This window comes from Astyanax mexicanus, chromosome 1 (genome assembly GCF_023375975.1).
Source record: "Astyanax mexicanus isolate ESR-SI-001 chromosome 1, AstMex3_surface, whole genome shotgun sequence".
Classification (NCBI taxonomy): domain Eukaryota; kingdom Metazoa; phylum Chordata; class Actinopteri; order Characiformes; family Acestrorhamphidae; genus Astyanax; species Astyanax mexicanus.
The window spans coordinates 83,879,751-83,893,781 of NC_064408.1; the positions used below are offsets into that span (position 1 = coordinate 83,879,751).

Consider the following 14,031-nt stretch of genomic DNA (forward strand, 5'->3'; position numbering starts at 1 on the left):
TTAAATTAAGGCATTACTGCTGCAATATGCGCAAACAATAATACAATATTTTTTTTATTAATATATTGCAAAGATATATATATATATATATATATTTTTTAGTAACTTTCACTTATTAAAATGGTAATATCATAAACCTAATTAAAATATCAGTATTTTATTAAATGAACAACAGTCAACATAAGTAGTGTCATATTCACTCTGCACTGGTTAATAATGTAAAAATGTGTTGATCAAATAAGAGGAAATTGAAAAAGACACTTCTACAGGGTTTGAATGTGTGCCCCCTGTATTTATATTCCATATGCAGTCTAATGAATATGTAAATCACATCAGCACTATCAAGCACCAAAGGTAGGAATTCAGTGTAGGCGAAAGGCCCTTAAGATCGGTTTAAGTATCAACAATCCAGATCATATGACGTTCATTTAAACGGCATGCAGCCATAAGTGAGCTCAGTAACAGCCTTTTGTTCTTCCCCTTACAGGTCGCTCGTGATGTTTATGCCACTTGACTTAATCCCGTAGCAAAATATTGACCTAAAAGGTTTCCATAAATTGGCCACTTGCCATTTCAAACAAGTCTCGTTTCACCACAGACAGTCCATTACGACCGATATCTAATGTCCCCAACCAATTGCATTTCAAAAAGTTTTTTTTTTCTCGGCATAAGCACAAGCTAATTATTGGCAACAAAAGGTTTCCATTTGTGCAGTGGACACTTCTGATATGTAAATCTGGGGCCAAATCAATCCTTAGTACCTTTCTGATTGGGTCACATCATGCCACACTCACTCAGTGTACTCTGGATGCATCAAAGCTAGATACTGTAAATTCTAGTTATTTAAACCTGCCTAAAATTAAGCACTAAAAACCGTGTTCATCCACTTGACTCCAAGACCCGCCCTCGATTCCTTTTTTTGGCTTCAGGTTGTGATGCTCCAGCGTTTCTCAGCGACCTTAAAGACTCCATCAGTGTGAGGATGGGGTCACTCTGATCAACGTCTCTCTCTCTTCTCCGCTGCTGGGAAAACTCATGCCGGATAAATCCCAACCAAAAGAACACAGATTTTACAGCAAAAACGGAGGATTGTCTCATTGCATTTTACTTTTTTCTTTTTTAAAGAGTTTTTTGATGCAGTTAACTTGTGAAGACTCCCTTAGAAAGACCTGACAAGAAGGAGACCAATTAAGATATTTTAGACGTTGTTGTTTTGTTATTTGAGAATGAGTAATACAAAGATGGGATTCTCTGTGCGGGATATATTGAACTTAAAGGATGTGGATGATGATGACGATGAAGAAGAGTTTGGAGCGGAGGACACTGAAGATGAAGATCCACCAGCCACCTCTCAGAGGCTCGCGGACACTGGGACTTCCACGAGAAATTCTGTTTGGATGGGAACTTCGGAGTATCAGTCTCCGTGTAAGTCTCTTTATTTACTGATAAATATTATTTTTTATTAGGACGTACACGGGGGATGCGAATAGACGCAGTTTCCCTTGTCAAACTACATCAAAATAGTTTGCCATTCATTCTGAATTAAAGTCAGGTTAGGATTGCCAGAAGCCAAATCTTGATATTTATAGATGTTCATGTATGTGTTTATATGGCACAATAGAATTCTTATTTTGAAAGTGTCGCTGCATTATGATGAGTAAACCCTAAATGAATTAGCTTCAGTGTCGTCATTGAAAGGTATTTTATAATGTGGTTAAAGTGGTTAAAAGGTTGGTGCGGTAAATCAAGGTGACTGGATTAGCTAAAAATAATATATTTATTTATTATCAGTTTGCCCGGGAGAAGCTGATCCAGAAGACCGTTTGGAGGCTGAAGAAGGATCTCAAAGCAGCGAGGCCAGAGCGACAACAGAGGGGCCCGAAAGAAAGAGGAGGATGAGGAAGAGGAGAGTGCTGTTCTCCAGAGCGCAGACATGTGAGCTGGAGCGCCGCTTTAGGCAGCAGAGATACCTGTCCGGACCTGAGAGAGAACACCTGGCCCATAGCCTGCGCTTGACGCCCACCCAGGTCAAAATCTGGTTCCAGAACCACAGGTACAAGATGAAGAGGGCCGAGAGGGGGAGGGAACTGGCCGTGCCCATACTGCTGAGAGATCACAGGACTTGTAGCGTGAAGCCTCATGACTTCGTTGCTCCTCTTCTTCATACGGGACTACAGTTTCCATTGGGAGCGCAACACTTCCATCCAGTAAACTTTAACTCCGCTGTCTGCTCGAATCTGGCTCACGTGCAGCCCTGGTCATGGTGACTTGGCGGTCATTGGTGAAAAGGTTTGGAAAGGGATGTAGGCACACTCTAAAAAGATAAAGACCAAATGGGAATTTTGGAGCCATATACCATCGAATTACCCTTTTTTTTTTAGAAAGCAATTTAATTTAACGGATTTAACGGTTCTATGAGGAATCCAAAATGGCTTTTCTATTGGATCCTCCCCGAAAAATTCCTTTTGGTACATTTATTTGTGTGAGTGTATGAATGGTCATGCATTTTTGGATCAGGTTGCATGCCTTGTAAGCTTCATTGGCAAAAGAGCAGTTTTAAAGCTCTTCGTAACGAACTTTACTGTAAAACCAGAGTTTTCTTGCCTTTTTGATGGAAACTGGAGGTTTAAATGATATAAACTGAAAGATGCTTGCAGACACACAACGAGATCTTAATTTACTTAATTTTGTTTTCATATCAAAAGGAAATAATATTCTGAAACTAACAAAAGAACATTTGCTTTATAACACCTCAATGGGCATTTTTGTAACGAGGAAAAGTTTACATTTAAAGGGCTTTTAAAATATTTGTAAAATGTGCCATTTTTTAAATTGATATAGTAGGTTTTTTTTTGCTAAGTTTGTAACCCTTCCAAAAGAATTTTACCTAATTTTAAGTAAAGCGCAGAAAACGACGATGTGAACACTACATTTACAAAACAGGTTTTTTTTCGAAAGCGAGAAATAGAACGTTGTAACACAGACGAAAATGCTTACTTAACAAATCATTAAGTAAACTAAGAAACAAGTTAACTCTGAGACAGTTTGAAACTTTATCCAAACTGGAGTTACACGTCCTATAAGAAAACAGGTCAAAGCTAACATTTTTTAATTCGAAAATAATTTTGACACAACGTAGCAGAACCATTTAAACATTATAATTATTTTCTTACAAAAGCAAGCAACTATCTAAGAAAAGCGACTGTTTGTGTGCTTCGAGTTATTAATCAGTTTCATGGTTGAACAGAAACAAATGCATTGCACTGTAAATTATAAATTTGTGGTAAACTCCCGAATATAGAACGTTCTATGTGTGTAAAGGGGACATAGGGCTGCATATTTCACACTGAACACACATTTTGTTGATCAGATTGTATTCATATTTAATTAAAATAAAATAAAAAAGTGCTTTCATGCTACTTAAAAGTTGTATTTTTTCTTTTGACTAACTCTGCAATATGTACACACTAAATATTAGCGAATTTAAAGAATCAGTAAGCTGGAAGACATGTAACTTTCAGCTTATTGTTCCAGGTTTCAGTTTTAAGTACTTGTTCCGTCAGTGTCGAGATGAACCACACGATGGCAGCATTGACCTACATTCATATCCTTTGTCGAATTCCGAGTGGGCTGTTGTAGCCTGTGAAGAACTTGGTTCTCAATTTCCAGTAGTTTTTTTATTGTTTTATATATTTCATGTATATATAGCACTTAACTTGACTAATGTAATCGATATATTTTGATTGCTAGTTTGAAGCACAAAGCCAATATCAGATTCCAGATTTACCTCTAGCCAGCGCTTGGATTTGTACGAGCACGATTTATTCTACACAGGCATTCACTTGACAAATCAGGTGTTGAATGATAACTATAAATAATTATAGACTATTTTGAGGGACGCTTTGTGAATTTTTAAATTTTAGTGCTATATTACTGTTTTACTGAGCCAATTACAGCCTAAATTAACCGAATGTTTAATTTTTGTTGCAACAGACTCAGGCTTATTCGCAATAGAGTATACATAAAGCACATATCAAAAGCACATATTAAAAGTGATTAAAAGTGGAAAAAATACATTAGATGGCAGCAAAACATTTCAAAGTATTTGGGTCAGGATAACAAAAGGCAGAATGAGTATAACATAAAACGAATTTAAAAAAGAGAATTTATCTCAGAAACTAAGATGGACAGAGGTACACCAATCTGCCAAAAAACTGTTTAAAAATTGTGTCTCAATTTCCAAAAATGTACATAATATCATCAAAAAAGCAGAGTATGTTTGTAAGGGACACTGTTGTCTGGCTCAGGAAACCTTCCAGAAATTATTGTCTGTGAACACATTTTACCCTCCAATTCACAAATGCAAGTTTAAGCTGTATCATACAAAGAAGATGCTATCAATACGATGCAGAAACTGAGAACTGGAGTTTTAAAACACTCTGTGCACTCACTGTTCACTCTTTTAGAAACTTCCTACACAGTTAATACACCTTGTGTACAATTATAGCCGCAAAGTCAAAGACAGAAGCTCATCTGTTGCTGCACAGTTTGTGTTCATCATACTCTACTTTTTAATCAGAAGACGCTGTTGGCTGGATATTTATACCAGCATGCCTCCACCACATTTATTTTTACGGCTGTTTATGTAAAGTAGTAGTAGTAACATAAACATATTAAGACTTAAAGACCTGCATAATTTTAGCCTGGACCATGTTGTAATTGGGCTTTGCTTAGATTGACTAAGACCTGTCAAACCACAATTTTGCACCAGTTCATACACAAACACATGCACTACAGACATACATAAATAATCACATACAAAATAACCACTTTAAGTAAAGATGGTCCTTCACAATCCAAACACCTCTGTTTAGTTACTTACTGCTTTTAAAATAGTCTCATGTAGCATGGTTATAGATCACTTCAATATCAGAATGGTCAATAATTACATTATTGTAGCCTTAAGTTACGCAGCTGATTATTAGGCTTATAGTACTGCCTTAAAATAACCTTTATATGGGCTTTCGAGCATGCCACAAGAATCTTCTTTTGTACTAGCTTCAAATAAAAAACAGAATCATCCCATAATGACAAAAAAGCTGGACACAACCATAGTCTGATTTAGTCTGGAAAGTTCAGAAATAAACTCAACAATGAAATTCCAAAAACCAGGTAGTACTAGACCCCCCAATCATTTTTAGAACTAAAAATGATTAAGATTAATAGGGGTGCCCAAACCTTTTCATATGACTGTATACTACAGTCTATGGAAGAGGTGTTTTTTAAATTTTATGGCTTTATGTTAACGAGGTAGTAATGTAGGTACATATAAAGATTTAAAGGCTTGCATACTAGGCTCAAACAGCACATTGTCTTGATAGGGAACAGGCCTTTTGAAAACTGACAAAAAAAACATAAGAATGTTAAATATGGCAGACCAGAAAATCAGACTGAAACATGTCTGAAGACAACATTGTAAGGGTGTTGGGCACAACCTATAATTTAATATTTCATGTTATACGTCCATACAGTATTTATTTCAGAAGGTCATTTAATGCTGCAGTCCATTGTTACAAAATCAGCTAACAAACTAATGTTATTTAATACTTGGGCCATCATAATGGCTTTAAATACAATGCTTTTACATTTTTTGTTTGTTGTATGCTTAGCAAAATGTGTGATGACTGGTTTCATAGCATCAAGATCTTATTGTATTGTATTGTATTGCTAATAAATAAAAGAAACCCCAAAGACAAAAGAAACTGTAGTCATTGGTCCTTTCGTACCCAATAAGAAAATGAAGTTGCAGAAAGAATGTTTACAGCGAAGGGAACCATACGGTTTTCATAGGGTGCAACCATCAAGTATAAGCTTTATCATTGCAGTCTTGATCCCTTGTGATGCCATATCCATCCATACCTGGCAGTCCAAGAGAGCATAACTTGTTTCACTCTCTCTGGGAGGGTAGAATGGTCCTCCATTTCCCGCTATAGTCAGTACTAGCATCTGAAATAATGAATTGACACAACCTGACACAACTGAGTGCTGCAAAAGGATAGTTATCATGAGAGTACTGAGCACAGTTAAGTCTGAGTTCAGTTATGTATTGTGATAGAACTGTGGTAGACTGCAGTAAGTCTCACTGTTATGTTGACCTGTGTGAGTTGTTATACTTCAGTAGTACAGAGAGCCTCTTGCATCTAATGTTGCTTGCATTAGCAGTAAATATCTGGAGATTTTACAAACAGTGTGGGTAACTAAACACCTGCATCAGCAATGAGTGCTCTTTAAAATAGAACAATTCCTTTATTTAAAGAGATACAAATGGAATGAGGTGGTCATTTAATTGACATTTCCCTATCAAAGTTCATTTGAGAAGAATTCACTTGCTCAATAACTAGCTGCAAATGTAGATATAAATATATATAAATATATAAATAGATGTAGATATTAAATGAAATGTTCAATTTTAATAGTTTTTGTGCATCATCATCATAATGACTACTACTATTAATAATTATATTAAAATATTCAATCAAATCAAGTGTTTCTCTGGTAATGTAATTTTGCTTTAATCAGACTTTCAGTTATTTATTTGACCTTATTTATAAATCTACAGTAAAACAGAGATGCCCTGTTGAAAAAAAGGAAATTAGATAAAACAGAAATGATACACAAATTGGTCATCCTCTTAAAATGGTCTATTTTTTATTGTAGACAAAAAAAACACATGTTGCATCCAACTGTCACATTTTTGTGGCTGTTCAGGATTATGGTGTGTCCAAAGCAAACCTGGAATTAAGGCAAAAAAAACTCTGCACAGTGCACCAGTCCATCCCACACACAAGCATTCATTTACACACTCATACATGGGGCAATTAAGCACTGCCAGCACTGGCCTCCGGGGGTGACAGCTAAACCAGCACCAAACTAACACACTCATTTAGTATGAATAGCTGCCTGCACTGATTAAATGTTGACTGAAAGGGGATTGAAACCTTTGTTAAATAACTCTAAATTAAATAGTCTATTTTACTATGGACTAAGGCAACAGTTCACAGTCTACACGCTCACAGGCTACACACACTTGCTGCACCCTTTTCCATTTTAAAATATTGTCGCTCTTTTCTTCCTCTTCTGTCATAGAGTTTAATGAGCAGGTCTTTCTAAGATTCTATTTCTTTTTAAAACTATTTTTTTATTTTACTACAAGAACATGTTTTAAACATTCCATGAAGGTAGAAAGTTTAACAGTTTAATTGTTACACGTTTTTAGGGCCCTAGTCAGTCATAGGGCCTTAGAGTCTTCCTAAATCCCCCATATGGTGCCTCTGATTATGGATGAAAATCATTATATAAGTTAGTGAATGTTCATCTTGGCTTCCTTTATGATTTTTTTCCTAATCCTGTTGTGAATAACACTTTGCAGACCTCAGCCTAAAGGCCTACTGATTAAGCCAAACAGTTGAAAAACAATCAATGTTCTTGCAAGAGGTGCTCGTTCATGGAAGAAGCTAGAATGTGATCATATTCTTTCCCTTATTTGAAAGTTTCCTTTATTAGGCTCTCTGTACTGAAACTCTATCAAAAGGAAATAAAAAGCAGTGTCCGGCTTCCCAAAAGGTTCTTAGCACTAAGATGATTCTTAAACAGTCGAGTGAGCTTCACACTGATCGCTATCTCTCTACATGTTAAAATGTTGTAAAAGCTAAGAAGCTTTTGGGAAACTGGGCCCTGAACTGTTCTGTATTGAAAGTACGAGCACTGTGTCACAATGTGCACGAAAACGATTAAAAACAGAGAAAATTCTTTATAGTTCAAATATGCTTTAAAAAGTCCCTTGAAAATATCCTTTGGCCTTTGATGTTTGTTATAAGTACTTATTTTTTCTTGAAAATGGCATTGTACATAGCTTGTTTCAGTTGTACTTAAGTAAACGCTGTTAACAATGTACAGTAATGTGAACATTTCCAATCCTAACAGCTTGTTAACCCAATACACAAAATCAGCTGGCACCTGTGTCATTTTTGTTGTGTCATGTTTGCAGATGTAAATACTAAATGAACAATTCATTGTTTTTGTTTCTTTATTGTATTCATGGGAAATCATGCAGTCAACAAAGGTTTTAGTCATTATTTTTGTCAGTGAAATTAACATCGGCTGCAGGTCAGCTGCAGGGGGGCCAGGTGGTCTGGACCCTGCAGTTAAAGTGGACTGAATGGGCAGCCTCTCCAAGTGCAGGGGGAACACAGCTGCTTGGCCTACTGCACTTCACAAGAGCAGAGGATTAAAGAGAGAGAGGAAGAGAGATAGGGCAAGCAAAAGCAAAGAGAAGAGAGAGCGAAAGAGAGAAAATAGGGGAAGGACGTGGATTAAGGGGTGAGGTAGGACAAAGGGAAGATAAGAACAGAAAAAGAAATGGAGAGAGAAAGATGTAGCTTAAACCAATGTTAAATTTAGCACGGAATGTGACAAAGCCCCATATCATTGAAAGTGGAGGATTGGTTATAAAAGATGTTTAAGAGAACATATTTTATATACTGAATACTGAACATTCTAACATGAAATTATGTTTGCTGTGTTTTAAATATGTCAATTTACTACTATATAAGCACAAGACGCATGGCAGTCACAAGATTACCCAGCGCTGGGCAAGCACTCTGTCAAAGGATATTCCTGTCTTGTGACTAATCATACTGTGTAGGCTCCAGACCCACCGTGACCCTGATCAGAAATAAGTGCATGAAGAGAATAAGATACGTGAGATAATATACTCTCAGAATTGAATTTTTTTTCAGGATCATAATATTTAGACCAATTTTAGGTCATGCGTAACTTTTAATTGCTGATAATTACAACTAGGTTTCTTACCTGCCAACATGCAAAAAACGTTGCACTGATATATATTTTTATATTTTCATTTTGACACTTTTATTAGCAATGAATAACAATAGGCTGTATGTTTGTATGTGACGTAAAAAAGAAACATGTATGTTCTATGATTAAGATGATGTTGTTTAGCTCAGAACATAAATAAACAACGGCTTAATGTATACTTCTGTATAGAATTTAGTGTGCCTTTTTATCTCGCAATTCTATAAACGGGCATGTAATAATAACTGTAACTGAAATATTTGAAGACTGTAGCATGTAATAATATATTGTATGTTTCGTTTTCTAAGCAGGTCCATTAAATCATGTAACACAAGCCAACTGAATGCTTCAGTCATAAAACAATAAAGATACTTGAAATTCTGCAGGGCACACTTGTAGATTTGAGTTCAGGGATACTCTCCTTTATTCGGCTTTTTTGACCTTTCAGTGAAATTTAATTATATAAATTAATTATTTCCTACCCTTCTATCAAACTCAGTGATTTATTACGTCACTATACACTAAAGAAATATTAACAGTATTAACCAATGTCACGTTTCACCTTCCCGTCTTACCACTCCCCTTTTTTCTCTTCCAGAGAAAACATACCTAGCTTATAGACCCTCCTTGATATTTTCACACATAAGTATGTCTCAGTAAAAAACAACATGCATTATTTCTCATTCACTTTGAATTTAGGCCTCAGCAGAGATCTAATAACTTAACAGAGTATCTATCAAATCTGCTTGATTACCAGTGTACTGATGATAAATAATTTAGATTTTTGTATTAGAATCAGAATGTATTGTTACTCACTGACTGTGAGTAACTGACTGTTACAGTCAGTGAGTCACTGACTCACTGACTGTGACAACTGTGAGAGAGGCTTTACAGATCTCGGGTACAGACTCCGTCATGGATGTAAGAAATTATGGAGTTAAATAAATTTTCTTAATAAGTTACACTATACATCGTTACAAAACAAATCCTGAGCTAATAAGCTAACATTTAAGCTAACATTTTAATGTGCATTTCATTTAATTTTACACATTTAAAAAAAGGCGTGCAAAATTTTGTCGTCCAAACTGTGTTTGCTTCTCTTTCGCGCGAGCTAAATCCTATATCTGCATTGTTACCGCTTTTCACCTTTTGGTGTAACTTGAATCTGGGCGCTGTTTTTTTATATCTTTATTATATATCATTATATCATGTCATTAAAGTTAATGATAAATAAACCAATAGAAATGTTCCAAATTGCTCTTTTTTAAAAGCGCGTTTTTCGTTTCCTATTTAAGTCAACAGCTGAACATAAGTAACAGTACTAATAAATGGCACTTTCAGGGAAATATGTGACTCAAAGGTGTTTTGCGACAAAAACACTTTGGTGTATTAATTTTTTTTTAATTGCCAAAACACACCATAGCAATTAGCAAAATTTTGTTTTAATTTATTTATTTATATTTGTCATGTACTAACGTGGAAAAGCTGTTCAAAATGTTAGACGATAAAATAAAATGCGAATAAGGAGGCATTGTAATAAAAATCGGATTTATTTTTTATTCATGAAGACTGATACGGTACATATATTTTCTTCCACAAGTTGTATAAATAAAACAGATACATTTGCTTTGACAATCTACATGTATTAAGTTAACCATAGGTATTCAAGTGAAATACTTGCGTCAAAGAAGAAAGAAATGGCAAACAGTATGAAGATATATGGCGAAATAAACTTACACAACTGCAGTGGAATTTATAAAAAATAGTTTGTTAGAATAAGCTAATTTCCTGTCAATTGGGTCTATCAACAAACCCACTAAAAGAAATATATAAATTAATATGTAAATGTCAAATAAAGTAATATGTTTATTTAATTGTATTGTATCTAAAGTTAATAATTACTCCCTTACAAAATTAGAAGTATTACTTACAAAAACATTTCTTTTATCGTATATGATTTTTATTTTGTGCCTCAGAATTTTACTCACCACAAATGTGAGTAAATGCAGAAGAAACTCATGATAACTTTTATACTTACCTCCCACCATTCTGAGATTTGTTAGGAGGGGGGTGGGAGGGGGTATGGGCTTGTTTTGGAAGAACAAGTAGAAACCACTGGTGCATCACTTTAACATTTAGAATGAAAGCTGTCCCACAACTTATTTACTTCAATATCGATCGTACCACATACCGGGTATGTTATTGTGTCTAATGTCCCTCACTAGCTGTACAACTCAAGGTCATTAAAACCTGTCAGTTCAGCAGCTATAAATCAATAGGTGAAAATATTATTAAATCTACAATTAGAGGAACCTGTAGGACATTTTTTGCTTTCGATTTTTAGATCATACTCAAATCCTAAAAATATGAAATTATTGAACACATCTAGATCAGAGTAAGGTACTGATCCGTGCCTTTTACAATTTAAATCTGCATTGTAATGAACTGTTGACTTTTCAAAACAACATACAGGTTTGTGCATTTGGATGCAATCCTATGAAAACATTTAATTGGTATATTACATTTAAAGGTTTTTTTTATAATAATCCAGTAAATTTAGAAACGTAAATCAGTAATAGCTCATGTTCTTCATAGAAAAGAAAAAACCCAAAAGTTGCAAATTCGAAGATTTTTTTTATAATACACTATACTAACTATAATCATTAGAACAAATACACAAGTTGGAGCAAAAGCGTATACACATATAATTACACTGCTAAACATGTCTTAATAAAATGTATCAAAAGAGTTATTTGACGTAGTAATTAGAGTTCCCTAAATAACTTTTTTAGAAAACAAAACGAATAATTAAGATTTTCCTTTTTATTTTTAATTAGGCATTAGGTTTCGAAGTTGTTTATTATTTGCCTAGATTCGGTTTCTATTTAAATCTACTCATAATTACCAGCTATATTTATACTAGTCTTTAAATCTGTTTTTTTTTCTAGTAATCTAACCCTAAATATGCTTAATTAAACCAGTTTTAAATTAAATAAAGTTAAATTAAATTCATTTTAAAGTGTCAGCACTGTGCCTTAGAGATATGCTTTTAAATGAATGGTTACAATCTTACCTCTACAACACCGATACGCTGAAAGCACAAAGTAAGGCCTAAACTGTGTCTGCGACGTTATTTGCTATTCAGGCCTTCAGTTAAAGGCTGGTCTATTCCTTTAAAACAGTCCATTAAATTCGATATCTTCAAAACTTCAAAAATGTCCTGGTCGTTTCTCGCTGCGCCTCGTTTTCTGGCGCCTTCATTAGCATCATCTCCATCCTTAAAGCACATTAATTGCGGGAGGAAGCAAGGCAGGCGCTGAAGAAAAGGGTCGCTCAAGTGGGCTGGCAGGACCTTTCACCCCATCACACGAAGGTAGCGCCACTCTGCGCGCGCGCACACACGCGCGCACACACACAGACACACACACACCTGGTTTAATTTCAAGAGGAGCAGGGGGAAATAAATAAAAAGAAAAAATGTTAAGTATTAACATCGGCAATCAACTGATCTAATGGAGATGGAAGTCAATGATTGTTTCAAAGTGTTTTTTTTATTATTATTATTATTATTATTATTATTATTATTATTATTATAGCAACAACAAGCAACTAAACTAACTAGCAACTAAAAGTTCGCTTTATATCATTCCAGCTTTTTGGCTTTCCGGAGTTTGCGAGAATTCATTTCATTACAGTAAGCGATTAGCAGAATGCTTAAATCTAGGCTTTGAGATGTTTATTAGGATTTCAGCTCACGGTCTGTAAAGGGGCCCAAGACACAAGACTACACGGCCCTGAAGTGACTAAAGCGACTATGCTGACCACTCAAATTCTCTTGTTTCAGGAACATTTTATTTTCCAACAATAGAAAATACCTAAACTGTTTATTGTCCTGCACAGTGTACCTATTTTAAACCTAAAAAACTAAAAAGCAAACATCACATCATATACGTATAAGTGATACTGTTTGAGCAGACGCTCCAGTCAACATTGTTATAATATAAAATATTGAACTGTATTTTGTACAAATATTTATGTACAAATTATAACACTGACCTCACCATGTCCCATTTAATTTTTTGTTAACGTGTACGAGCAGAGATCTGTATACACATAGAAACTGTGCCACAATGCCCTAGGCATCCTTAAAAGATTCGATGGTGCGTTATGCGTTTACTAAATAGTACAAATAATTATTAATGTGTTAATCATGAAAATAATGCAATAATAATAATAATTTGTAATTTAGTTTGTGTGAATGCGTTTTTTCCTGCACAAGTGCACACACACACAAACTATTCAATAAATCGAAAATCAAATTGCGAAAAATGTTAATAGTTCACAACAATAAATAAAGAATATGACCTTTTACCTCAGCGTTCAATACAGCTATACAGCCGGGTCAAGATTTTTTTCCCAAACTTTTCCCACAGTTTCGTTTTCTCCTCGGTGTGCATGGGTTTCTCCTAGTGTCCTGCTGCTCTTTGCAGACTGATGCGCAGCCCATTCTCAGCTGAATGTAGTGGCCTGGCCATGCCCTCTGACTTCAGGCTCCATAAAGTTAAGAGGCTTCTAGATCAGCATGAGGAAAACCTGAACAACCGGTGATGATGAATCGTGTTTAAACGTCTGATGCTAATAACATCAACACTGGGTGAATACACTAAAGTAAGCGACCATGTTTCGCTAAAGAGATTTAAAGTCACTGTGCTCTATTGTTCGAATAAATTGATAAAAACTTTGTTTAACTTAATTGAATTCTTCTACGGCTGTACAAAAACACATTTACAGCCTTTTGTTCCTATGGTTTTGTGGTCTTAACTATACACTTCTCCATCAATCCACTGACTAGACGAACAATCTATTGATCATAACCTAGCAGTTACTAGATTGGATTCCAGGAACACTTGATTCTGTTAATAAGAAGTCAGCAGTAAAATCTTTAATATTTTAATGAAGTCATCAGGAGTTAAAGAAAGTAGTCTGCTGGTGAAGCGCCACCCTAAACAGTTAAAAGCCAATTTGGCGGCAAGACAGTACAGCTAAAGGGATAAAAGTTGAAAAACACTTTATAAAGCGGTCATTAATTGCATTTACTTATACGTTCTTATTTGAAATTATCTGTAATTTAAGATGTTTATTACTGCTATTTTCTTT

At 35.1% G+C, this 14,031-nt stretch overlaps 1 protein-coding gene across 1 annotated transcript; it reads left to right on the forward strand.

The window, feature by feature from the left end:
• The first annotated feature begins 957 nt into the window (after positions 1 to 957).
• On the forward strand, positions 958 to 4,615 carry nkx2.2b (NK2 homeobox 2b). Its single transcript, XM_015607394.3, has 2 exons — positions 958 to 1,425; positions 1,792 to 4,615. Exons 1-2 carry the CDS (start codon positions 1,227 to 1,229, stop codon positions 2,265 to 2,267), a joined length of 675 nt encoding a protein of 224 aa, XP_015462880.2. The 5' UTR covers positions 958 to 1,226; the 3' UTR covers positions 2,268 to 4,615.
• Positions 4,616 to 14,031: the final 9,416 nt, after the last annotated feature.